Source organism: Schistocerca americana, chromosome 2 (assembly GCF_021461395.2).
Source record: "Schistocerca americana isolate TAMUIC-IGC-003095 chromosome 2, iqSchAmer2.1, whole genome shotgun sequence".
Taxonomy (NCBI): domain Eukaryota; kingdom Metazoa; phylum Arthropoda; class Insecta; order Orthoptera; family Acrididae; genus Schistocerca; species Schistocerca americana.
Window position 1 is genome coordinate 133,959,354 of NC_060120.1, and position 27,428 is coordinate 133,986,781.

A 27,428-nucleotide genomic window follows, 5' to 3' on the forward strand; every position below is an offset into this window, starting at 1 on the left:
GTATTCTATCTGTTTGCTATCGCTTCAGTTTTAATCACCGTTTATAGACAAGAAACTATGGTCAGAGTCTACATCTGTACCTACATGTGCCTTGCAGTTTAAAATCTCGTGAAGAAATCTCTGTCTTACCATTGTACAGTATAACCGATCTGTAAACTTCCAGTTCCCCCAGGTCTCTTACATTTCTGGAACCTCCATTCACTATTCTTAAATCAAGTGTTAGCTATGATTAAATTATGCGCAAGTAGTTCTTCTCATGTGGCAGCCGCAACTGTTTGTTCTCCCAGTCGCGCACCACAATGGAACGGCTGTTATGGAATTCTTGTCTCTTTTACTTTTTTGACGCGGTATCTTTGGTTCCATGAGACTTTATTTTTTACAGTAGATGATGGAACTAAAACGGTTCGAAAATCGATCGTGTACCCAAGAAAAGACTGTGTCCAGCGGCTTTTCTTGCTTTTCAAAATGTTTATTTACGCTTCGCGCAAAATTCTACCAGGAGCCATCCTCTTTAATTCCTTTCGTCCGGTCCATGGTTCTTATTATGTTTTCCCTCTAATCAACCAAAAAAATTAAATTTTCGTCTTCCATAACTATGTTAATATTCTTTCTTATCTTATCATAGATTATTTAAATTTCTTTGCGGTCTGCCGAGCTAGTTTACGCATAAACTCGTACTACTGTTGTTGGTGGCAGCTTTGTTTCTAACTTAGCCACGATAATGCCTTCCGTGTGCTTTTCAGAGTAATTTACTTGCATTTCTATTTCATTATAGATTATTAGACCTACTCCTGCATTACTACTAGTTATTCTCAGATGAAAACCCTATACTGACTTGATCAGAAGTTCTGTTCTTCTTGCCACAGCACTTCAATAATTCCCATTACGTATAACTTCGTCTTACTAATTTCCCTTTTCAAATTCTCTAACATTCCTTGCTATGACCCATAGAACACCAGTTTCGTTTTTCCTGATAACATCCTACTAAGTAGCCCCCGACCGCATATCCTAAAGAAACCCTATTTTAGCTATGGAACATTAGACTGTCTTGGTGGGTTTTATGGTCGGGTTCTAAAAGGCAGGGGATGTTGGCAGGCGCCGAAGAGCGAAGTTGATTTCGGAAGGGAAGATCCTGTAATGACAGCATATTTTCATTAAGGCTACTAATTGCAGAGAGACTGGAAAGGAATCTGGGTAGTCACTTCGTGTTCACAGATTTCGAGAACGTGTATGTCACAACGGCGCTGAAGAAACTGTGCTGATTGGAAGTGAGCTAAAAAAAGGACGCGCCACAAATTGAGCGAGTCAATAGCGCCTTGGCCCACCTCTGGCCCTTGTGGTTCAAATGGCTCTGAGCACTATGGGACTTAACATCTGAAGTCACCAGTCCCCTAGACTTAGAAACTCCTTAAACCTACCTAACATAAGGACATCACACACATCCATGCCCGAGGCAGGATCCGAACCTGTGACCGAAGCGGTCGCGCGGTTCCGGACTCGCCCACTGCGGCCGGCCCTCTGGCCCTTATGCAAGTTGGATGTCCCCTGTGGGACAACGCTTTATTGACTTGATCTGTGAAGCTCTTTCTCTTCTATAAATCATCCAAATTTTCTGAAATTGCAATCATTTGTCTATCCACACATGTACCTCACATCTACCGATTTCTGTCCCATTCGGATAAATCCTTCGTGGTGCGTCGCTTTCTTTTGCCATAGGGCGTGCAATATCATCAATATACCTCAAGTTTTTTTATTTCTTCTCCTTGAACTTTAATACCCTTATTAAATTTCTCCTTGGTCTTCTTTACTGCTTGCTCACTTTTCAGATTGTACAAATAGAAAATAAGTTGCAACCCCGTCCCACTCCGTTTTCAACTGATGCTTTGTTTCATGTCCTATTGGTTGCAAATAATCGAATACCACATATACAAAGTAAAATGACGTAAAGAGCGCTTAGTAGAAAATATTTACATATGCCATAATTACAGCGTCTCACAATATCACTTAGAAAGTTTTTTGGAGAACTGAAACAGCCGTGTTATGATTTCAACTGGCAAAATACAGAACGCAGGTATAATTTTTTTAGACTCTTCATTTACGTTCGTGGAGTAACGACCTGGCACGCACGTGTGCCCTGTGTGAGCATGCGTACTCCCGCGTTTGTTTGTGCATGTGTGTGTGCGCGTGTGCGCGTCGTAGCCTGCAGCAGACAGATTGCTGCCCCTTGTTAGCAGTCATTGTGTGTGGAGCTGCACAGCTGACAGCGCTCATCAAACAGTATTTTACAGCACGGGAACTAATTTGAAGGCCTGCCGCCGCTCTCCAGACGTTCGGCCGATTTGCAAGTTAGTGACTCGCTAATGACTGCTTTCGGAATGAGGCGGCGATCCGGCGTCCAAATTTGTTTGTTTATCTGGCGCCGCCGCTCGTCAGCGCTATGAGTCGTCAGCGCTATGAGAGGTGCTCCATTGGCGTTTGGCGCAGCGAAATCAGCGCGGGAACAGCACGGAAAAGTCTGCTGTAATTAAGCCATTGTTCGAAGTCCATATGGTGGGTATTGTAGTAGTACAAATGAGTCGATTGTTTTATTACATCTGGTGGAAATTGGCATGAACTCATGTTATCGATTAGAAGAAGAATGCTTAAACCTCTGCACAAAGGCTAACCTTATTTGCACATTGTAACACAATTATGCAGGCAGAACGAAGAGATTAAAATAGCACTTCTGTAAATACAATCGTAAAATAATTTTTCAAGATGTAATTGTCCAGTCAGCCGGAGTGGCCGAGCGGTTCTAGGAACTACAGCCTGGAGCGGTGAGACCGCTACGGTCGCAGGTTCGAATCCTGCCTCGGGCTTGGATGTTTGTGATGTCCTTAGGTTAGTTAGATTTAAGTAGTTCTAAGTTCTAGGGGACTGATGACCTCAGAAGTTAAGTCCCATAGTGCGCAGAGCCATTTGAACCATTTTTTGTAATTGTCCTTACAGTTTTTCCAGAGCCACAGACTTCGAAAGTTGTGAACAGTATTCTTTCTTTTCTCCTACCAATCTCTGATCAATAACTGTGCCCTACAATTTGTAGTACAGTACTTCAAAATTTGCATTCCTATGTAATTACTTTTGTTTATCATCGACTAAGTGTCTAGAGAACTACTGTTATATCGTGATTTTTCTCTTACAGACGGTGTGCGGAAGCAACTCTCGCAACTGAATTAAGTTCTTTCACCTCAAAATCGCTCCAGACGAGCTATTTTCGAAATTCCACGTTAATGTTATAACAGAGCATATTCGTCATTTTGTATGGCCCTGTTCCTAACACAAGTTTTGAGTACCTTCTGATCTGGCTCCTAATCAACATTTCACATCAACAACATTCTGGTATTGAAGGCAATGTCACTGGCTTATTTTTGTGTCTCTTATTTTTGTGTCTCTTTATAGGATAATACTTTGCGACAACCTTATGTGATTTTTTTGAAATACAGAAGTCTTTGTCTTCCTGTTTTCTGTACAAATATTATCAGATTTCCCTTTTTTATTGCTTCCATTTTCTTTCGTCTCGACATGAGACTAATTTTTCTTTATATTGGATTTAACAATCCTTCCAGAACTTTCATCTTAGTTGGAAAAAGAACGTTTCAATGCTGTTCTTCACATTTCAATCTGCGTTTATACTTCCTTCATAGGATCCTCTCAACAAAAACAGTGTATCCTTGAGGGAGACTCATAGGCAGAAGCAGAAGTAAGTTCACACACAACACGGGGAAGTATCCTGGAAACTCTTTTGTTGCGTATAAATAGTTTGTTGTATATTAATAGAAATCTCAGAATTTTTTCAGATGATGCAGTTACCTATCGTATGGTGCTAACTGAAAAAAAGTTGCCCAAATATCCAGCCATATCTTGATGAAGTTTCAAAAAGATGCAGAGATTAGCAACCTATTTTAAATGTTCAGAAATGTAAAATTGTGGACTTCATAAACCATAAAACTGTAGTATTGTGTGACTAGAGGATCAATGAGTGACAAATGGAATCAGTCAACTCAAACAAATACCTGACTGTAACAACTTATGGTAAGAAGGAATGAAATGATCAGACAGGCTCAGTTGTACGTATATGTGGCAGAATTCTTTTCATCCGTAGGATACTGAGAAAACGCATTCAGTCTATAATGGAGGCGGGTTAGAAAACATTTTTTAGTCCCGTTTTTAGAATATTTCTGTCGGCCGTTGTGGCTGGGCGGTTCTAGGCGCTTCAGTCTGGATCCGCGCGACCGCTACGGTTGCAGGTTCGTTATCAGTCCCCTGTAACTTAGAACTACTTAAACCTAAGGGAAATCAGAGCTTGTACGGAAAGATGTAGGTGCTCGTTCTTTCCGCGCGCTACACGAGATAGGAATAATAGAGAATTGTGAAGGTGGTTCGATGAACCCTCTTCCAGGCATTTAAATGTGATTTGCAGAGTATCCTTGTAGATGTAGATGTAGAACCGTGTGGATCACAATCTAAAACAGAACATAATATGGCGTAGTGGATAACGTCGAAAGAGCCAAGAGGCTTTTCGCAGATGATGCTCTTGAATTCAGAGAAGTCTCAATGCTATATAAGCGTAGCGAAATGCAAGAAAACGTACAGAGGTCCGACGTTTGCTGTAGGGGTTGTCAGTTGATCCTCAACATAAACAAGTGTAAAGTATTGTGCATACCTTGGCAGAGAGGCTCATTATTGTATACTTACAATGAGTATACGATAGCAAAACAACCAACTGGAAGCAGTCACTTCCATAAAATTTACAGGAGCATGCGTACGGAACGATTTGAAGTATAAAGACCACATAAGACTAATCGCAGCTAAGACAGATCCTAGACTGAGATTCACTGCAATAATTCTCAGGTAGTGTAGCCTGTACATAAAGCAGGTAGCGTACACAACCCTCGTTTGACCGGTACCTGAGTATTGCCCTTTAGTCTGGGAGTCGTACCGTATAGGATTGATAAATAGAGAAGATCTAAATAAGAATAGCGCATTTCGTGGCAGGTTCATTTAGCAGGAGCGAAAGCGTCACGGAGCTGCCCAGGCATCTCCATTGACAGACGCTGCGCCCGCATCTCGTGGTCGTGCGGTAGCGTTCTCGCTTCCCACGCCCGGGTTCCCGGGTTCGATTCCCGGCGGGGTCAGGGATTTTCTCTGCCTCGTGATGGCTGGGTGTTGTGTGCTGTCCTTAGGTTAGTTAGGTTTAATTAGTTCTAAGTTTTAGGCGACTGATGACCTCAGCAGTTGAGTCGCATAGTGCTCAGAGCCATTTGAACCATTTGACAGACGCTGCAGGAGCGGCGCTCTGCACCACGGTCTGGCCTACTGTTAGAGTTCCAGCTGTAGTGACTTGGCAAGACAGCCAAGCCACTCTGAGGTAGCCGAAACGCACGCGTTTAAGCTCACGCAGACTGGCGTGAGGTCTGGAACAGGACAATGTCTTGAGAATTGCAAATAAAGTACGAAGATCTTGGAATACTTAACTTTAATCCATAATTGGTGTACATCGCTCTTGTTGATACGTTAATAACAATCTCAATATAAACTGGTAATGGTGCCTTGCTAGGTCGTAGCAAATGACGTAGCTGAAGGCTATGCTAACTATCGTCTCGGCAAATGAGAGCGTTTTTGTCAGTGTAGCATCGCTAGCAAAGTCGGCTGTACAACTGGGGCGAGTGCTAGGACGTCTCTCTAGACCTGCCGTGTGGCGGCGCTCGGTCTGCAGTCACTGACAGTGGCGACACGCGGGTCCGACGTATACTAATGGACCGCGGCCGATTTAAAGGCTACCACCTAGCAAGTGTGGTGTCTGGCGGTGACACCACACCAGCAGCGTACGTTCCTTGAAGAGTCAAGTAGTCTACTGATTCCCTCTGAGTACATCCCGCAAAATACCAATGAAGGTAAATATAGAGAATCTAGCTCACTTGCAGGCTTAACTGCAGTCGGTGTTTACGAGGACCATTCGCAAGTGGAACAGGGAAGGAGGAAATTGACAGTGGTACACGAAGCATCCACCCACCGTACGTTGGACTGCGGATTGTAAATGCATATGTAGATCTAGACACCTCTGCGATGGGGGCCAGAATAGAGTTTTTCGATTTCCAGTTAATTTAAATTACAGCACGGAAGGTCGTTCGCCGAATCGTGGTTTGGGGGTCTTGGTGCTCGGTTATTCTTTGAGCTAGGTACATCGAGTACAGAGTTTCTGATTTAGCCAGCACCAGTGGCCATTTATAGTTATTCGAACATCTGACTTACTTAAGCCATGTCACAGTATATTAAGCAATGTTTGAACGACAGACCGGAGTTGGCGCCCAAGCAAATTGTGTAAATCCAATAACTCCTTTTTTCAAAAGATTTTAGTCGTGCAGAAAGTAATGATCAGCTAATGGTACGATTTGTATGTGCACCGTTTGGATTTTATGTGCAAAAAGATGCAAAAAAGCACGTTTATCTCTGAGTATTTTGATGCACGCCTCTTGTAAACTTTAAACTTTTACGAATCGATTCAAACTTTGCACGAAGGTAGATAAATGGATAAAGTCAAAACTACCTTATTTTTGTCCAATAAATTCCATCCGTTGTCGAGATACGGTGATTTAACGTTGAGCTCAAAGTAGAAAGTAAAGTTCGTTCTTACGGGAAGTGAATGGACAGAAACAGTTTAATAAAGTACATAAAAATGCATTGTTACGATAAAGTTGAAAACTCGCTTTCAAAAATCTAGCTTCATTCGAATTTTGCTTGCTAAAACAGGTTCTTTTCGAGATTATTTACACACGCCACTTCTATTCTTCAGACTTAAGCAAAACGGTTCAAATTTTGTAAGAAGGTAGACAAATACATGTAATTAATCTTCGTCCTGTTGTTTTGTGAAATATTTAGCCGTTACCGAGATATAAGCAATATGGTTAGAAAGACAGTGAAAGAACGTGTGCAGGATCAGTTGTCGCTAGAGCCAACAAAAATCTACGTCAGTTTCCAAGCTATGACAGTCTAGTGTCAAAATTATGGTAGAGTAAAAGCTGAAAACCAGTATCAAAAATGCTCCTATGATGGCACAAAAATGGCGAAAGTGTCCTAGGCAGAGTTAGGGATGGAAAAGAAGTGAAACAGCTGTCGACTTATCTGACGGCTCCAAATACATTTAAATCTTGACGTACTCGCGTTTTAGGTGTTAACCCTGCTTCCCCAGCACAGTGAGCTCTCTTAGCTGCAAGGTTTTGGCGCAGTTGAATCTTGCAAGTTAAACGCTAAACTTCCTGTGCTCGAAACACAGAATATTCGCCAGCTATCGTAAACAGCAGTTAATAGTATGTGGTTGCATAGAATACTTGTAATAGCTGAAGAAGTTTATCTGGGAGGGGATAGGGGGGCTAAAATTTGTGGGGTAGAATTTGTACATGGAAGGAGGGGAGTACTAAAGCAATTTTTTGATTTCAAGGTGGTAGGGGGTGTGGGGCTTTTCTCCGAGGGTCTCGATCCCATGTTACATGTATGGTGAAGGTGTAAGAACAAATAGAAACGAATGTATGTATTTCTTGGAACTGGGATGCTTGAGCAATAGGAAGTATCCGAGAGTGAGGGTCCATCTACAGTAGATAGTACCCAAGAGTGGTCATGCATGCATCCTAAACTTCAATGAGACGTTGTCTAATATCGGATGACATGATAAATGCCATGTTGGGTGACATGATGACGTGTCATGATATACGACATGACATCATGTATCATGTTACTTTACTTGACAAGGTTCATTGTGTTACATGTCACGGATACTAATACCAACAAATAAAAAACGTGAACATGTCAACACGTTTTCACTTAAATGTCTTTGAAGCTGCCCGTTAAGTCGAAAAGCTAGTTCCCATTTTCACATCCCTAACTCGCCCCAGGGCATATTTACCTTTCTTTTGTGCTACGGCAGGAGCGCTTAGTGGCAGGCTCACAGATTTCTGCTGGACGTTGGTGGCGGTATCTATAACTCACTCCAAACCTTCCCTATCATCTTCAGATTTCCTTCAGTTTCAGAAATTACTCACATTCTTACTTAATCTTCAGATTTCCTTCAGTTTCAGAAATTACTGACATTCTTACTTAACATCTTTAGTTAATTAATGTATCACTTTAAATTTTTATTGTTGAAAATAGATTATTACTGTAACAATTAATAATAATAATAATAATAATAATAATAATAGATAAAAGAAACTTATACACAGGTAAGCATACTTTTTTACGATAGTAAACATACAAGTTAAAAATACGGAACGCTACCCAGCCCTCACACCCGATAGTGCATGGTGTTCGGAGTTATAATTTCTATCCACAGATTTCCCCGTCATCTTTTATTTCCTTCGTTAAATCTAGAATATTGTTATTTTCCTTTTCTCAAATTTACTATGATTTTAATATGTATGTATTTGTACAGTAGAGGAAGGCAGATACTTCACCGCTGGACCTTGGTGGTGGGAATCTACAACTCATTCCCAAACATTCGTGTCATCTTTAAACTTCCTTCAATTTCATCAAGTTACTGACACTGATACTTAACAGCTTCCGTTTCCATCAATTAATTTAATTTTACTTTGTAACTCATTATTGTCACTTCAAATTTTTTTTATGACGGAAAAAATATATTTGAGGAGCCTAATATCAAAAACGGCCATGTCGATTTTCGATTTTTTTACAGGAGAGGCAGAAAATATAAAAGTATATTAGTGAAATACCCACTTTTGTGAATTTCTTGTCTGCTCTCTTTTACATCAAACAAATGACTTTCAGTAACGTAAACGTGGTAAAAATGAAAAGGTATGTCGTAAAAATGGGTTAAAAGGTGGAATTTGTTGGGTTTTCCCGCTTTTGAAAGTAAACCAAAGTGTATCTATGTACTTCTTAGATTAGTTTTTGCTATAATTTTCTTCAAAAATAGTTAACAGTCCCTGCTTTATGCATTTTTGTTTTAAAAATGGCCTTATTGACATTTGGTATAAAATAAACTTACAGCAAAGAACGGGTTGGAAGAGTTTGAACAACAACTCTGAACGTCATTCACTGTTAGAAGTCGCTGCAATTTTGTATGTCCAGTGTGGTTGCAAGCTGGAGAGGTAGGCAGAGATTTTGGGGAGTATCTGGAATAAACAGAAGCCCAGATGATTAATATTTAATTACTAGTAAGATGTTACGATGACATAAGGTAATTATGACTTTAAAACTACACTCAGAAAATATGAATAGACGCCAAATGGAAAAGTAAACAAGATTAGGTCGTCTCGCTTGTCTTGCTAACTTTTCTTTGGAACATTTCCATTCAGCTGTGTTTATCTTTCTTTTGCGTGCCTCGTCTGGAGAACCTTCTGAGACGTTCATTTACTTATTTACAAGAAAAAATCAATCCAAAATTTAACACAAACGCAATAACAAACAACGCTAACACACACACACACACACACACACACACACACACACACACACACATACAGCACACTACTACAAAGAACAAGATTGAGTGCCGTGTCCCAAATCCTGTGTTATGATTACGCTAACATATGCGTGCACACACACACACAAACACACACACACACACACACACACACACATACACACACATGTACAAACGCAGCACCCAAATACAGAGAACAAGATTGAGTGCCGCGTACCAAGTCCTGTAGTATGATTGGCTACTGATGGATTTACAACTTTTGATATAACACCTGCTTAGACTTGACCGTTTTTGAGGCTAAGACACACTTTTATCGACTTTTTCTAATGTTTTCGTCCGCTTTTGACACTCAGTGAGGCTACCATCCGATTCAGAGAGGAAAATACTATAAGAAAACATCGATATCAGAAAATCGAAAAAAATGATCTTGGCCGTGTCTTTGTTACTAGGCTTCTCATTTGCTTATAATATTAAACAATTTATGTTATCACGGGAGAAATTTAATATATATAACCTGTTTTTAAAATAGGTGGCAGGTTTCTGAATATGCAATGTAATGAAATGGCATTTGGCATAGGGTGTCCATTATAACTGAAGACATTGAAATATCTCAAAAATTACTCATCGGATAAAAAAAAAGTTGTTATGATTCCACTTTGTTTGTCTCAGAGGGGGGGGGGGGGGGGGGGGCTCGAACGATACCACGCTCGAACCGCCATCCAACTTTGTATTTGACTACGCGGTTATAAATAAAGACTACGTGTTTCAGTGTTTTTGGAAATTCAACCGATAAGGAGATGAAATACGCGATGAAAGTTTTTATGAAAGTGTTTTGTTATGAAAGCATTTTCGAAGCTAAATCTATGAAAATTCGTATTTGGCTTCTCAGCTGGAACTAGAATATAACATGTTTCAGTGTTTTTTGGAAATTCAGCCCCTAAGGGGATAAAATAAGTCCTGACTGGTCATTGGCTGGGCCAGACCACTAAGGATAGAAACTTGAAACGTGGAGAGGTTGTTGGTCTTATATTGTAGCTATGTTTAGTTAGGTACTGTTCGAAATTCAACCCCTAAAGGGATAAAGTAGAGGACGAAAGGTTTTTTTGGAAAATATGTCGCTATTAAGGCAGTTTTGATGTTAGAAGTACAAAAATTGGTATTTGAATTCTCTGTCAAAAATTACAGTATGTGCTATACCCTTTATGGAAATTTAAGCACTAAGAGAAACGATAGTGGGTGACAGTTTTTTTGGCAAATAAATCATTACTAAAGCATTTTTAAAGCTACTTCTATGGAAATTCAGCCCCAAAGTGGATGACAGAGGGGATGGAAATTTTTATGACAATATTTCGTTATATTAAAACATTTTTAAAGGTAAGTCTATGAAAATTTATATTTGACTTCTAAATAAATATATGTTAGGGGATGGAAGCTTCTATGGGAACGTCATCAGAAGAGCTTAAAAGGCACGATTAACGAAGATGTCCGACTCTAGCTACCAGAATCGCGTTTTGATCAGAAGTGAATTGGAAAAAGCCCACGCTTCTAAGGCCTTAATTAACTTGTAAAGTTTAGAAGATGTTGCAATTTGTGAACAATGTAAAAATTCGATTAAAGGAAAACAGAAAACCTATGCAGACCATACAGTCAACGGGAGCGAGGCAGAAGGTGCGAAGCTAGTATCATTATAAACATCGAAATGCTTCTTGTCTTTAGAATACAGGGTGGTCCATTGATCGTGACCAGGTCAAATTACTCACGAAATAAGCGTCAAACGAGAAAACTGCAAAGAACGAAACTCGTCTAGCTTGAACGTGGAAACCAGATGGCGCTATGGTTGGCCCGCTAGATGGCGCTGCCATAGTTCAAACGGATATCAACTAGGTTTTTTTAAATAGGAACCCCCATTTTTATTACATATTCGTGTGGTACGTAAAGAGATACGCATGTTTTAGTTGGAGCAGTTTTTTAGCTTTGTGATAGATGGCGCTGTAATAGTCAAAAACATAAGGCTCACAATTTTAGACGAATAGTTGGTAACAGGTAGGTTTTTTAAATTAAAATACAGAACGTAGGTACGTTTGAACATTTTATTTCGGTTGTTCCAATGTGATACATGTACCTTTGCGAACTTATCATTTCTGAGAACGCATGCTGTTACAGCGTGATTACCTGTAAATACCACATTAATGGAATAAGTGCTCAAAATGATGTCCGTCAACCTCAATGCATTTGGCAATACGTGTAACGACATTCCTCTCATCAGCGAGTAGTTCGCCTTCCGTAATGTTTGCACATGCATTGTCAACGCGCTGACGCATGTTGTCAGGCGTTGTCGGTGGATTACGATAGCAAATATCCTTCACCTTTCCCCACAGAAAGAAATCCGGGGACGTCAGATACGGTGAACGTGCGGGCCATGGTATGGTGCTTCGACGACCAATCCACCTGTCATGAAATATGCTATTGAATACCGCTTCAACCGCACGCGAGCTATGTGCCAGACATCCGTCATGTTGGAAGTACATCGCTATTCTGTCATGCATTGAAAGGTCTTGTAGTAACATCGGTAGAACATTTCGTAGGAAATCAGCATACATTGCACTATTCAGATTGCCATCGATAAAATGGGGGCCAATAATCCTTCCTTCCATAATGCCGCACCACACATTAGCCCGCCAAGGTCGCTGATGTTCCAGTTGTCGTAGCCATCGTGGATTTTCCGTTGCCCAGTAGTGCACATAATGCCGGTTTACGTTACCGCCGTTGGTGAAAGTTCGTCGCTAAATAGAACGCGTGCAAAAAATCTGTCATCGTCCCGTAATTTCTCTTGTGCCCAGTGGAAGAACTGTACACGACGTTCAGAGTCGTCGCCATGAAATTCCTGATACATGGAAATATGGTACGGGTGCAATCGATGATGGTGTAGCATTCTCAACAGCGACGTTTTTGAGATTGCCGATTCTCGCGCTATTTTTCTGCTACTGATATGCGGATTAGCCGCGACAGTAGCTAAAACATCTACTTGGGCATCATCATTTGTTGCAGGTCGTGATTGACGTTTCACATGTGGCTGAACACTTTTTGTTTCCTTAAATAACGTAACTATCCGTCGAACGGTTCGGACACTTGGATGATGTCGTCCAGGATACCGAGCAGCATACATAGCACACGCCAGTTGGGCATTTTGATCACAATAGCCACACATCAACACAATATCGACCTTTTCCGCAATTGGAAAACGGTCCATTTTAACACGGGTAAATACCGTCCGCGCTGGCGGAATGTTACGTGATACCACGTACTTATACGTTTGTGACTATTACAGCGCCATCTATCACAAAGCGAAAAAAGTGGTCCAACTAAAACATTCATATTTCTTTACATACTACACGAATATGTAATAAAAAATGGGGGTTCCTATTTTAAAAAACGCAGTTTATATCCGTTTGACCTATGGCAGCGCCATCTAGCGGGACAACCATAGCGCCATCTGGTTCCCCCTTCAAGCTAGACGAGTTTCGTTCTTTGTAGTTTTTTCGTTTGATGCTTATTTCGTGAGATATTTAGCCCCGTCACTATCAATGGACCACTAAGTATAATGGATGTAACAGTGTTACATGCTACAAATAAGTTCAACCGACCATTGTTGGACTATTAAGGTTTAACTTCCAATTTAAAAAACAAAAAAAAGAATGTGAGCACAGCTTTTATGTTTCTTGCTTGCAGTATTAGGAGAGAGTCATCATTTGGCGAAGACATGCGGAGTGATATATCAGCTCGTTATACTTTTTTATCATTTCCGTGCGAGCGGCCGCAGCAGTTAGGCGGGCAACTTTACCTGAAAGGCGGCGAGTTTCTGGGCCGTTAGTCGCCGGGCGGCCGACCAAAGGGGATGAAATATGGGGGCGGCGGGGCGGCGGCTGGGACCGGCGACCGATAAGGCTGCCGGCGCTGGCGTGGCGCAGGCCGCGGCGGCCACAAAGGCGATTCATAAATCCGCCAGATTAGGCCGGCCGCAGCGCGCCGGGGCACGCGAGGTCGTCTGCGCGGCAGGCGGAGGCGCGGGACGCAGCACGCAGCAGCCAGCTCCCGCGAGAAATAGGGGCGCCGGCGCCGCTTCCGCCTGCACAACAGGTATCGCCTCCTCCGGGAGCCGCCTGCTATCTCAGCCAGGGCGCGTAGACCCGCCCGCGGGGACGCATCCGCTGCCACACATCCAGGCGTCCAATACACGGCGTGCAGCTTGTCTTGCTGCTGCTGCGTCCACTCCTTTCGGTACGAGTTTGGACTAGAAGAGGACTAGAATAGGTCACAAAAATCATTTAATGCCGATGTGTACATACAGGGTGTAAACGGTATAAGGTGCTAAACTTATACAGATGGTACATCTCGGTGTGCTTGACAAAAAAGTCTAACGACATTTCCTTGTATTATGTACTTCACTTTTGTATTAGTAAAACCTAATGTTCGCAGGATAGATAGTACCTGGGTGTAAAAATTACGAACAACTTCAGTTGGAAAGACCACATAGACAATATTGTGTGGAAGGCGAGCCAAAGGTTGCGTTTCATTGGCAGGACACTTAGAAGATGCAACAAGTCCACTAAAGAGACAGCTTACATTACACTCGTTCGTCCTCTGTTAGAATATTGCTGCGCGGTGTGGGATCCTTACCAGGTTGGATTGACGGAGGACATCGAAAGGGTGCAAAAAACGGCAGCTCGTTTTGTATTATCACGTAATAGGGGAGAGAGTGTGGCAGATATGATACGCGAGTTGGGATGGAAGTCATTAAAGGAAAGACGTTTTTCGTCACCAACTTTCTCTTCCGAACGCGAAAATATTTTGTTGAGGCCAAACTACGTAGGTAGGAATGATCATCAAAATAAAATAAGAGAAATCAGAGCTCGAACCGAAAGGTTTAGGTGTTTGTTTTTCCCGCGCGCTGTTCGGGAGTGGAATAGTAGGGAGGTAGTGTGATTGTGGTTCGATGAACCCTCTGCCAACCACTTAAATGTGAATTGCAGAGTAATCATGTAGATGTAGATGTAGATAGTATACGAATTTCTGTTTACGTAGTCAACCGACAGTACACGGCGTACCGAGCTTATTGCCTACAATGACGGGGCGGTCAGAGAAACGCAACGAGCCGACCAGAGGATTGAAATCATTAGACGTGTACAACGACGTGGTGTGATAATCAGGTGGTACCGAAAAAAGGAATGTAAACGGTTTTTGGGTTGTCAAGAATGTGTAATTCGCTTTACGTGAATTGAATAAAACCAGTCTGTTTCTCAACAAGTCGATAACGAAGGTCGTAGTAATGACAAGCTAATATCAAACACAATGTATTTCCATTAGTACAAATTCAGTCAATCACCAAGTAGATAGTTTCACCTTTTTACGGCAATACCATAACGAATACTCCATTCACATTATTTTCCTTCTGTACAACAACATCGTAACGAAAAGAAAACTCATTACTTCGTTTCCTTTTACACCAATACTACAATAAATGTTGGAAATGACACCATTCGCTTCTACACATGCTTCATCACGGCGAACGCAGTTTCGTCGCCCTCGTTCACACACATGCACATTGGCCTTTATGGTATTGGCAGCATCTAAAGTCTTCTGCGTCAATTCGTCCACATTATTTACTGGCTCAGCATAAACAAGTTCCTTCATATGGCCCCAAAAGTTACGGAATGTCTTCTAACAACGTTGGTAACAATGTTTCCTCTAGAAACGTTAGGTAATAGTTATCAGTCAAACGTGCACGTAAAACATAGGGCCCAGTAATGTAATTATCGAGCATACCCGCCCACACATTTACGGAAACTCGTCGCTGAAATTGTGTTGCCACTACGTGGCCAGGTTTGTGTACACTCCACGTGTGCATGTTATGGAAATTAGTTATTCCGTCTCGAGTGAAACACGCTTCATCTGTGACGAGTATTTTGTTGACAAAATCATTCTGCGCACTGTGTAACAAAAACCACTCTGAGAATTCACGTCGTGGAGGGAAATCTTGTTCTTCCAATGCTTGTACGCGTTGAATATGGTAAGGCCGCAGACGCTCCTCTGGTAAAGTGCGATGAACGACAGTGTGCGATTTACCCACGTGGCGAGCAATGCTTCTAGTACTCTGAGAAGGATCCTCCTGGATGCGGTCCAGAATTCTTTCCTCAGCTTCCAATGTACGATCGGCGCGTTGTGGGCCTCTGCCTTCTGGGCGGGGCAGTAAACGGCCAGTGTCTCTCAATCTCAGGAAATTAAATACGTACTCGTCAGTTGTATTCTGTCATCATGTAACAAAAACGGAAAGCATATCAGAACAGAAGATACGTTTCGCATACGGACGAAAATTTACAAAGGTGCAGGTAAGTACTGTACTTTATTAAGATGTAAATGCATAATAATCGCATACAAGTAGAAAATTACAATGACACAAACCTTTGGTGCAGAGCAGCAAATGTCTTTCGTGCAAGAAGTCGTCGTTGTGGGAAGCGTTCTCGATTCGTACAACTGCCCTCGCAACACCTTTAGCCTCTCCAGAAATTAAATGCATATCGCATAGTTCAGCTATAGTAAATCTCCTTTCCATCCTAACAGTTAACAGATTTGCAATTACATCTCTACAGATTACTCGCCTACTGTCGTCGCTCGGTGTATTACAATGACGCAGCCACTCGGGCCGCAGTTGCCTATGTGTTTACGTTTTACGCTCGCGATGTCAATACGCGCAGCGGGCAGTAACAGGAACCGATTGCTTACGTACGTGCACGGCCAAGTATCTACTTTTCCAAAACCATCATCCTGAGACGAACTGTTTTTTTTCTGGTACAACCGTAGGAAATACGCAAACATGTTACTAGACTTTTTTGTCAAGCATTGCGAGATGTGCCATCTGTATACCGTTTACGCCCTGTACACAGAGGGTGGCAGTATCGCATACACAAGGTATGAAAGGGCAGTGCACTGGAGGAGCTGTCAATTGTACTCAGGCGATTCATTTGAAAAAGTACTACAGCATGATTCCATATTTTTAGATTTTCAGAAGGCTTTCGACACCATTCCTCATAAGCGTCTTCTAACCAAACTGCATGCCTACGGAGTAGCCGGCCGGTGTGGCCGTGCGGTTCTAAGCGCGTCAGTTTGGAACCGCGTGACCGCTACGGTCGCAGGTTCGAATCCTGCCTCGGGGATGGATGTGTGTAATGTCCTTAGGTTAGTTAGGTTTAAGTAGTTCTAAGTTCTAGGGGACTGATGACCTCAGTAGTTAAGTCTCATAGTGCTCAGAGCCATTAGAACCATTTTTGAACCTACGGAGTATCGCCTCAGTTGTGCGACTGGATTCGTGATTTCCTGTCAGAAAGGTCACAGACGGAAAGTCATCGAGTAAAACAGAAGTAATATCCGGCGTTCCCCAAAGAAGTGTTTTGGCTCTCTATTGTTCCTGATCTATATTAACGACGTAGGAGACAATCTGAGTAGCCGTCTTAGATTGTGTGCAGATGATGCTGTCATTTACCGTGTTGTAAAGTCATCAGATGATGAAAACGACTTGCAAAATGATAAGATATCTCTATGGTGCGAAAAGTGGCAATTGACCCTGAATAAGGAAAAGTGTGAAGTTATTCACATGAGCACTAAAAGAAATCAGCTAAATTTCGATTACGCGATAAGTCACAAAAATCTGAGGGATTACAATTACAAATAACCTAAGTGGAACGATCACATATATAATATTGTGGGTAGAGCACACCAAAGACTGCGATTCATTGCCAGATCACTTAGAAGATGCAACAGGTCTACTAAAGAGACTGCTTACACTACGCTTCTCCGCCCTATTCTGGAGTATTCTACATCTACATTTATACTCCGCAAGCCACCCAACGGTGTGTGGCGGAGGGCACTTTACGTGCCACTGTCATTACCTCCCTTTCCTGTTCCAGTCGCGTATGGTTCGCGGGAAGAACGATTGTCTGAAAGCCTCCGTGCGCGCTCTAATCTCTCTAATTTTACATTCATGATCTCCTCGGGAGGTATTGCAGTGCTTTGTGGCATCCGCATCAGGTGGAACTGACGGATGACATCGAAAAAGTACAAACAAGGGCAGATCGTTTAGTATTATCGTGAAATAGGGGAGATAGTGTCACAGACATGATACGTGAATTGGACCGGCAATCATTAAAACAAAGGCGTTTTTCGTTGCGACGGGATCTTCTTATGCAATTTCAATCACCAGTTTCCTCCTCCGATTGCGAAAACATTCTTTGGCACCCACCTACATAGGGAGAAATGATCATCACGATAAAATAAGAGAAATCAGGGCTCGCACAGAAAAATTTAAGTGCTCGTTTTTCTCGCGTGCCGTTCGAGAGTGGAACGGCAGAGAGACAGCATGAAGGTGGTTCATTGAACCCTTTGCCAGGCACTTTATTGTGAATAGAAGCGTAATCACGTAGATGTAGATGTACTGGCGATGTTTGCAAAAGCGATCGGCAACCCTTCGGACATCTCGGGCACACATGCAGTCTATATAGCTCCTGCATGCCTCAGCTTCCCAACTTGTACTGCCGTAGTAACGGACGGACTACAGGCGACGGTACCAGCGCTAGCAAAGGCTGCCCCTTACAACAGACCTATTCACACACGTGACCAGAAAGTCGTGCCTCGAGCATTCCGCTTCCGGCCGCTATAAAGGTCGGCGCCAAAGCTGCAGTGGTCATTTCTTCTGGCTTCTACAGCATCTCCTAGCCTCTAGGCGGGTACTACACACCCCATCGTCTTAGGACGGTCTCAGAATCCATCATAGGGACCGATGTCGCTGTACTCGGCATGCATTGTTGTTTCCCTCGTTCCATTCGGACTGTATCCAGCATAGACTTTTCTGTTCCTATTCTGCTGTTATCCAGGACATCTTCATCAGACGTTTCTACACAAGTGTACTTGTGTATGAAGACCCTTAATATGTTAATTTCTCGCCATACGATCAGGTTATCGTACCTGTGAAACACTGTAATCATGATTTTGTTATTATCGTCAAAATAGACATTTTCTGTTATTGGTCTATAAACTTTTCCAAACTTTGATCACCGTTTTCAATGTGTAGGTGTGAGAGACACACCCTAAAAGGTTTCTGACATGATTATGGCCGCACGAGGGAAATTTGAACGCGGAATGGTAGTTGGAGCTAGATGTATTGGACATTCCGTTTTGGAAATCGTTAGGGAATTCAACATTTCGATATCTACAGCCAAGAGCGTGCCGAGAATACCAAATTTCAGGCATTACCTCTACAGCACACAAAGCAGTGGCTGACGGCCTCCTTCACTTAACGACCGAGAGCAGCGGCGTTTGCACTGAGTTGTCAGTGCTAACAGACGAGTAACTCTGCGTGAAATAGCCGCACAAGAACGTATGAAAAACATATCCATAAGGACAGTGCTGCAAAGTTTAGGGTTAATGTGTGGTGTCAGTAGACGACCCAAGCGAATGCCTTGGCTAACAGCTGCTGGGCCTCTTCTGGGCTCGTGACCAGTCAGAAGCAAAATAAACCCTTCCATCTCAGCCAGTAATAGCCTTCCTCCAGAGTCGGGCGTTCGACAAGCACCGGCTTCGAGCCAGTCATTGGCCGAGTGTACATCTAAGATGCTCCGGCACCGTCGATCAGCACCACCGACTAAGCGACGTCGGTGATCTACAAGCCATTATCTAGACCTGATGGTTCTGGGCTTTAAACTGATTCTACTGGGCCTGATCTAACTCTCGAGCCAGTCGCTGGGGTCCTGGGTTCGACGTGGGGCCTGCCCACTTCTTGCTAGCGTAACAGTGCGCAGCGAGTCCTCTCCGCTGCCTGGACTGTCCTTATGTCACCAAGCTAACAAGACAACTTGCAGCAGTAAGGTCGCTGCGCGCCACCACTGGCTGCTGCCTCGGCTTGCTGTGGAGGACATCACTTCCTTGCACTATCCACGACCGACACCTGAGGCACTACTGTCGTACTGTATGGAAGGCATCAAGTAATAAAGTATGTTCCTGTTGAGTAAGCATTCTTGACTCCAGGCTCGCCGTGATATTGAAGAAGCTGTCCCGCAGCTTCCCACTAACGTGCATCTGCAGTCAGAACCAGCCGAGAAAGGAAAGAGTTCGATCTTCCATCGACATCGCTACATCTGAGACGTCTCTGTCGAGTCTTTTGATACATGTTTGCCTCATATGATTCAGTTACGTCTGATTTGATCCACTGCGTAATTGCGATTTTGCTTATTAACTCTCCCAGAAAGACTGAGCAGTGGAACTGAAAGATATTCACTATATATCCAACGTAAAATGGAAGCAAATGGTGCCTTGCACTAGTATTTCAATGTATTGTATTCTAATTTTATGCTCTACGTGAAATCATGAGCCATATTTATCATGCCCCTGCGTTATGTTACCTTATGTGTGGTTGAATGTAAGTGAATGGGTGTTTTACGTATCTTTTCGGGCTTATTTTGTGGTGGAAGCTAGTTGGTTGTCGTCTGCTGGGAGCAGAAGATGAGTGCCTGTCGTTTGGCAGGGTTCGCAGGCTCACCAACTTAGAATTGCTTACCTCATCCGAGGTTCATCCCTGTTGTCCCTAGATTTGTGTTTTTGTCAGGTTGGTGGCAGAAACGATCCCACTGGTCGTTTCCGTCTCAGCCAGAGGTTGCTAGGAGCTTTGGGCAGAGCAGGTACTCTTCTCCAGGCTGTTGGTGTGTACGGTTCACAGCTCCTAAGTAAGGCTTCTAGTACTAATGACAAAGTAGGAGGTATTGTTAATTGCGATTTCCTATGTTAAATTCGTTGGAATATTCAAGTCGTTCAGCCTAACTGAAACCTTACGAATTTCTGCTCGGACTGTGGTACAATTGGTTAATAATAGGTCACGATCGTGTTTAAAAATAGTTGTGGAGGGAATCGGCTTTTTTCCTTTGGGACATCGTCGTGTGGAGCATCCACTATTGGACATGATTAGGAACAGCTAGTGAACTTATATCTCGTGCCAATGTGAGACTAATTGTGTGTTTTGCGTGAGTGGTTTTATTTTTTTTCTATTTTTGTGGTTTCTTGGTGATAGTATATGCTTGTGTTCGTACTGTACTACGGGTTCGGTAAACCATGTACGTTTCCGCTTCCTACTGCATACCGATAGGTTATTCCAGTGCTAATTTAATCTGTTTTGTGCGGGATAAATTCGTTGAAACATCGGATTTTCGTGAATTAAGGCGAACTTTTGTAATGGTTTAATTCTTAATGGACCACGTGTACCTTGAATCATTGGAAGGTTTCTGCCATAGTGATTTAGTTTTCGGTTGTAGTGACAAATTCATTTTATAGTCGTTCCCTAAGAAAAGAAACGCTTCTTGGATTTGTGCTTTCCACTTAAATTCTGCTTTGAAACCATAAATATGTGACCCAATTCACCACGTGCTGAACTGCGTTCTTTGCACGTGGGGGGATGGCTTCTCATCTCATGTACTTACGCTGACCAAATCTTGCAACGGAAATAAACCTCTCTGCAAATTAGTGCATGTTTGTAAAGGTGGTCGGTTATTCCGGTGATCTTTCTCTGTTGTGTGAATGTAGATTAAATGATTGAGAGGATGTTTCCAGTTTCCCCGTCCTCACCTTTTCCATTAATAACAACAGTTAAATTGTACAATATAATTTCACTTATCGAAAATAGATTAATGTAGTTCATATTCAGGCACCAGGTAAGTGTACCCATAGGATGTACTCGCTATTTCAAACATCTTTATTAACGAATAAATATGCAGTAAAGGATACTACTGTGTGTCCTGCTACTTCATTTGTTCCCATTGAATTCCAAATTTGAATTAATTCCGGTTCAGTCATTCTTGTATGTTAGGAAGGGCTTGGGCTGGTGGCGACCCTGTAAATTTTATTGTAAAAAAATTGTCTTTTGATGGTAGCTTAACCGCAGATATTTGCCAAATGTGGATGCAATTCGGTACTTAATATGGTTCGATTCAGGCCATTATCATCGATAAGGTTGCGACGTGTAGCTTACACCTACAAATAGAAATAGCTCCCACTGTAGACCAGCGAACTAGCGGTTTACATAAGTAGCTTACACATTTATATCTACATCTACATCTACATTCCCCAAGTTACAAAAATGGTTCAAATGGCTCTGAGCACTATGAGACTTAACATCTATGGTCATCAGTCCCCTAGAACTACTTAAACCTAACTAACCTAAGGACATCACACAACACCCAGTCATCACGACCCCAAGTTACCTTACGGTTTGTGGAGGGTACTTTGCGCATCACTGTGACTTCCTCCATTTTATTTTCCGATGCGTATGGCACGCGAGAACTAACGATTGTTGCTTAACCTACGTGTAAGCTTGAATCTCACTAATTATGATCACTGTCTTTTCATGGGAGGAAGCAATATTAATTTACTATTCTATGAACATATGCTCTCGAAAGTTTAACTGTAAAACACTCGCTCTGTGTTGCACACTGCCTCTCTTGTTGCTTCTAGAACCAGAGATGGATGCAAATCTCCGTGCCGATCACAAACTTACTGAGCGGAGGGCTCTTCTAGCCATCTTTTGTATATCATCTACCAGTTTTGCAAGTATGTTTCATTTGCGTTCTGTTTGCATCCATAATCTGCAAACCAACTTGAACTGCATTGTGGAGGCTAGGGGCTACTTTCCATTGTACCAGTTATTACGGCGTTTTCCCGTTCTATTGACGTTTGGAAGGGGGGGAGGGGGAGGTCTGGAAAAACGTTTGCTTAATTGCCTCTGTGTGCGCTATAATTAATCTAATTTTGTCTTCAGTATCATTACAAGAGCGATACTACAGCATTGTAGTATATTCGTAAATTCGTCACATAGCGCTTGGACCTGAAACTTACAAAGTCGGCTTTCACGACGTAGTTTGTGTCTATCTTCAAGCTTTTTCCGTTTAATTTTTTTCTGTATCTCCATGACTCTCTCCCATGGTCAAAAAAACCTTTGACTATTCGTGATGTCCTTCTTTGAATATATTCAACGTACGCGGTTAGTCCTGTCTGATACAGGTCCCACAAACTTGAATAATATTCTGAAATGGATTGCACGTGAGTTTTGTAAGCAGTCTCCTTTGTATACTGCTTGCATTTCCCTAGTATTCCACCAACGAACCGAAGTCTGCTACCTGCTTTTCCAACGATTGAGCCTTTGTTATCGTTCTCATGCCCCTACAGATTGTTACACCCACGTGTTTGTACGAGTGACACATTAAAACTGTGTCTCAGTGAGATTGTAGTCATAGGGTAGTATGTTTCTTTTCGTTTTGTCAAGGGTAAAAATTTATATTTCTGAACATGTAAAGGAAAATGCCAACTTTTGCGCCACGTTGTAATCTTATCAAGATACGGCTAAATATTTTTGCAGCTCTTTTTCACGAACTACTGCATTATACATCTACATCTACATGATTACCCTGCAATTCACATTTAAGTGCTTGGCAGAGGGTTCATCGAACCACAATCATACCATCTCTCTACCATTCCACTCCCGAACAGCGCGCGGGAAAAACGAGCACCTAAACCTTTCTTTTCGAGCTCTGATTTCTCTTATTTTATTTTGATGATCATTCCTACCTATGTAGGTTGGGCTCAACAAAATATTTTCGCATTCGGAAGAGAAATTTCGTAAATAGATCTCTCTGTGACGAAAAACGTCTTTGCTTTAATGACTTCCATCCCAACTCACGTATCATATCTGCCACACTCTCTCCGCGCTATTACGTGATAATACAAAACGAGTGGTTATAATTAAACTGACGTTGTTTCGACTGCTGCAGTGCGGATTACATGCATCGTAGGTTTCTTCATTAATCGTTGCGCTCGCGGAGTATGCTGAAAAATTTATAGTTCCACTTTCTGCCACCAGGTGGAAATCAGGCGCTGCGAGCAGTCAGAATGTGGTTTGGATGCGGGAGAAAACACACGATAGTGGTGGTATGCCATGTTTTTTTGGGATATGATCACAAGTTACATCATGTATTCAGCAACATGCCGCATCCGTGACGTGGCACGGTCGACACTTTCTCACAGCATACCCGGTGTAATCAGAGCGATATGTCATCGTATGCTATCCTTCAGACCGGGAAGAGTCCGAGTATATCACTGAGACACACAATCTTTCAGATATCACCTCAGTCGGAAGCCACACAGATTTATATCGGAGAATCTGGAAGGTCACACGACTCGAAATCGCCTACAGATGAAGCAATCGTTACCCAAAGTCTCTCAAAGCTAATCTTTCATCTGGCAAGCAAAATGTGGTGTCGCTCCATTTTGCATGAAAATAATGGTGTGGATGCATTTGCTTTCTTGCAATGATGGAATCACGTGTTGCGTAAGGAGGTCCCTACAACATGGAGATATCACTGTACACCTAACAGGGCCGCGAAGTGTCATCTCCTCGAAGAAAAACTGACCGGGAATTAAGGAGCCAGGGAAACCACACCAGGGAAACCACACTATACAATCACATAATCTGAGTGCAGTAGATGTTCTTGCACAGCATGTGGCGGAGTAAAACCCAGATTCAACAGTTCTGCACGTTGACGGCACCTTACAGAGTAAAATGTGCGTCATCCGTTCAAAGAACATTTCCTGGCCACATGTCATGCACTTCCATGCGTGCCATAAAACGAAGGGAAAAGTCATGGTGCTGTACCCTATCTTGGGTCTTCATTTGCTGCACATTATGAACCTTGTAGCGATGCCAGTGTAAAATGCGCCTCAAAATCTTTTGAACTGTGAACTCCACAACCTAAGTCATCTGTTCCTTCAGATTTCTTTACCATGTTCCTTAGCCCATTTATTGACATGAGGCCTCTTCGCAGGTGTTCCCATCGGCAGTATTCCCGCAATGCTGCGCTGCTGCTGTTGCTGCCATTCTGTTGCAATAACTTTACCAGCATTGCACCAACTTTCTTCGTAACAGCCATTGCATTTCGTAGTGAAATCTCCAACCGTCTTAAGCCTTTACACAAACACTCTCTTTACAAAAGATATCAGCACGCGTCACCAAGCGGCAAAGAGCATACTGACGTCAAAACAGGAATCATTTCGCGTTCTGATAGCTTAAAGCGGCATATATTCATCTGATGGCAGAAAGTTGAACTATTATTTTTCTTTCAGGATACAATCGCACCAATGGAGTGGCTGAGAGTACAAGTGGTACCAGTGTTTGCTGATACGAACAGAATAAGTGACTGCCAAAAGTTAAACAGCTATTTATAAATTATGTGAGTTACTATCGAAATATTTGAACTTTTTTGTAATGGTCGGCTAGTCCGTGTGTATCTGTAGGTATGGTTCGAGTTTGTAGTGCTTCTGCATTATTTTTCATAATATATTAAAATATTTATACTCCTTGTATCTTAAAAGTTTTTAGTGTTACACACGTATAAGTGGAAAAACATTTTCTTTAGTGTGCTTTATTATGAAGACGTTTTTGATACAATGGAAAGGACTCTCAGGGTACAATACATGCTCATTACAGAATAAGAATATGTTCGTAATTAATACAAAATTAATAACAATCTGAAAAAAGTAAAATGAAAATAAAGTAAAAATACCAAAACGCAAATGTATTCGCGTGGTTTCAACGTGTACGAGATGTTATTCGATGTTACTTTCTATAGCCCTACAACAGTCAGTACTTCAAATAGATTCACAAACGTTTCCTTCTGTATTATTTCTTGAAGAATGTCTTTCCTGCGGTTATACACGTCATACTGTACAACTGTGTTGTGCATTTTACAGTCTTTCTCTTCCCCTTGTTTGACCACGTCCTTTCCGTTCTCCTCTCATTCTTCTTACATGCATGGTAACTGCTGTCTGGAAGTGAGATATTTTATTATAGAACTCATGATACGTTGGAAGGATACAGTTCTTTATTTCCTCAAGATTTTTCCAGTTCCCAAAATTATTTCATACTCATCTTGATGCTAAGGCTCCAGAAGAGCTATTGATGGGCGAGCAATATTGGCCTCCTAAAATCCGCTCCAGTAAACTCAAGATCACGTTTTAGTGAATAATTTAAGTGCATTGTTAGAGAATTGTCTTCGCTAAGTCTCAGCGTGCTAATATTCCTCCATTATATTTAGTTTCCTTGAGTGTCTTCAATGAATTCGTCCTTTGCAATCTCATCCATGGCTTTAATTATTTTCATTTCCACTTCGGGAGACTTAAGGCTGATCTTCTTCACTGCTTCCATCCTGTCTTGGGAACAAATAAATATTCCCAAGTGTTTCTATGCATTATCACATTCCATACATGTATGGCCAGATTCAAGGAACTTGTGATCTATAATGCCAATATGCTCATTTCGCCTCAAGACGTGCAACCATTATTTCAAAACAGAGCTTATTTAAACATGCATTAAATACTGCTATAGGTAATCTTAAAACCATATACTGAGGCCGTTGAACTAGTTTAAAAATGCATACCTGAACCTTTCGTCCGCCATTCCACTTGTACTAGTTGTATTCTAAATGGAGTCCAGGCACTGTATTATACCCTAAACGTAATCATTACAGAGTGCAGAACTGCACAGGAAATCGCGTGTAGTTCTTTCACTCTGAATTTAAAAATGCATACCTGAACCTTCATTAAAGACAGCAACAATTCTCCTTTCGTCCGCCATTCCACTTTACTAGTTGTATTCTAAATGGCTTCCAGGCACCGTATTATTCCCTAAACGTAATCATCACAGAGTGCAGAACTGTCCAGAAAATCGCGTGTAGTTCTTTCACCCTGAAGAGTTCCACACATTAGCTTACCAAACGCTCACTTAACTCATTTTCTTGTTAAATGTCTCTTGTACCACTTGTTCTCGCAGCCCCTCAATTAATGAACATACCTAAGATGTTTCAGCATCCTGCGATTTATACAGCCCGCGCTGCAGCTCTCGGAACATCGTCAGTTTATTTGTAACCGCCTCGTAGATTACCACATCATCTGTGAAAAGTGTGAGATTACTGCTAGTATCGTGTGCGAGGTGATTTCAGTGTAATGGATGAGCGGACATGTGTTGGTTTTTATCACGTGTTCACCTTGTGAATGTTGTTTTCAGCTTGTTTTTTTTTGAGTGGCTGCTTACAGAGCTAACTCCTTGTGCAGCCTGCGGTGCCGTGGCGGCGCATGGCGACGTCGCTGCCCATGTGGGCGCTGGCCATCTCTAACGTCGGCTCCGTCTGGGTCTTCATGACGCTGCTCACCTACGGCCCTACGTACCTCAAGCACGCGCACGGACTCGGTATCGAGCAGGTCAGCGCCTCCTGTCACTTTCCACGAATATTCCGTCTTAGTGTTGTGCTTAATACGGGGGTCATTCTAAAAATAAAGAACGCTATCATCCGGCGACCCGCGCAATTCCGCCCCCTCCCCGCACCCCCCCCCCCCCCCCACCCAAAATCCCTCCCACCTCTCCTTGTCATAGATCTTCCTAATCGTTGTCGCCTGTATGAAGCTAACAGTGAGACGGAACGGTCATTTACTGGTTATTTATGAGATTTTAAAACGTGTTACAAAAATTAAAGTGTATTTGGTTTGTGGAAGGTAACGGCCTTGCCGCAGTGGTTCCACCGGTTCCCGTGAGATCACCCAAGTTAAGCGCTGTCGGGCGTGGTATACACTTGGGTGGGTGACCATCCAGGCCGCCATGCGCTGTTGCCATTTTTCGGGGTGCATTCAGCCTCGTGATGCCAATTGAGGAGCTACTCGACCGATTAATAGTGGCTTCGTTTAAGAATACCATCATAACGACCGGGAGAGCGGTGTGCTGATCCCACGCCCCTCCTATCCGCATCCTCCACGGAGGATGACACGGCGGTCAGATGGTCCCGGTAGGCCACTCGTGGCCTGACGACGGAGTGCTTTA

At 42.5% G+C, this 27,428-nt stretch overlaps 1 protein-coding gene across 1 annotated transcript in view; it reads left to right on the forward strand.

Annotated features, from left to right (window-relative positions):
- Nucleotides 1-27,428, forward strand: part of LOC124593824 (sialin-like) — a 538,743-nt gene that overhangs the window by 413,002 nt on the left and 98,313 nt on the right. Inside the window, exon 8 of the mRNA XM_047132173.1 lies at nucleotides 26,669-26,815. Coding sequence (XP_046988129.1) covers nucleotides 26,669-26,815 — 147 coding nt within the window. The remainder of the gene's footprint in view (nucleotides 1-26,668; nucleotides 26,816-27,428) is intronic.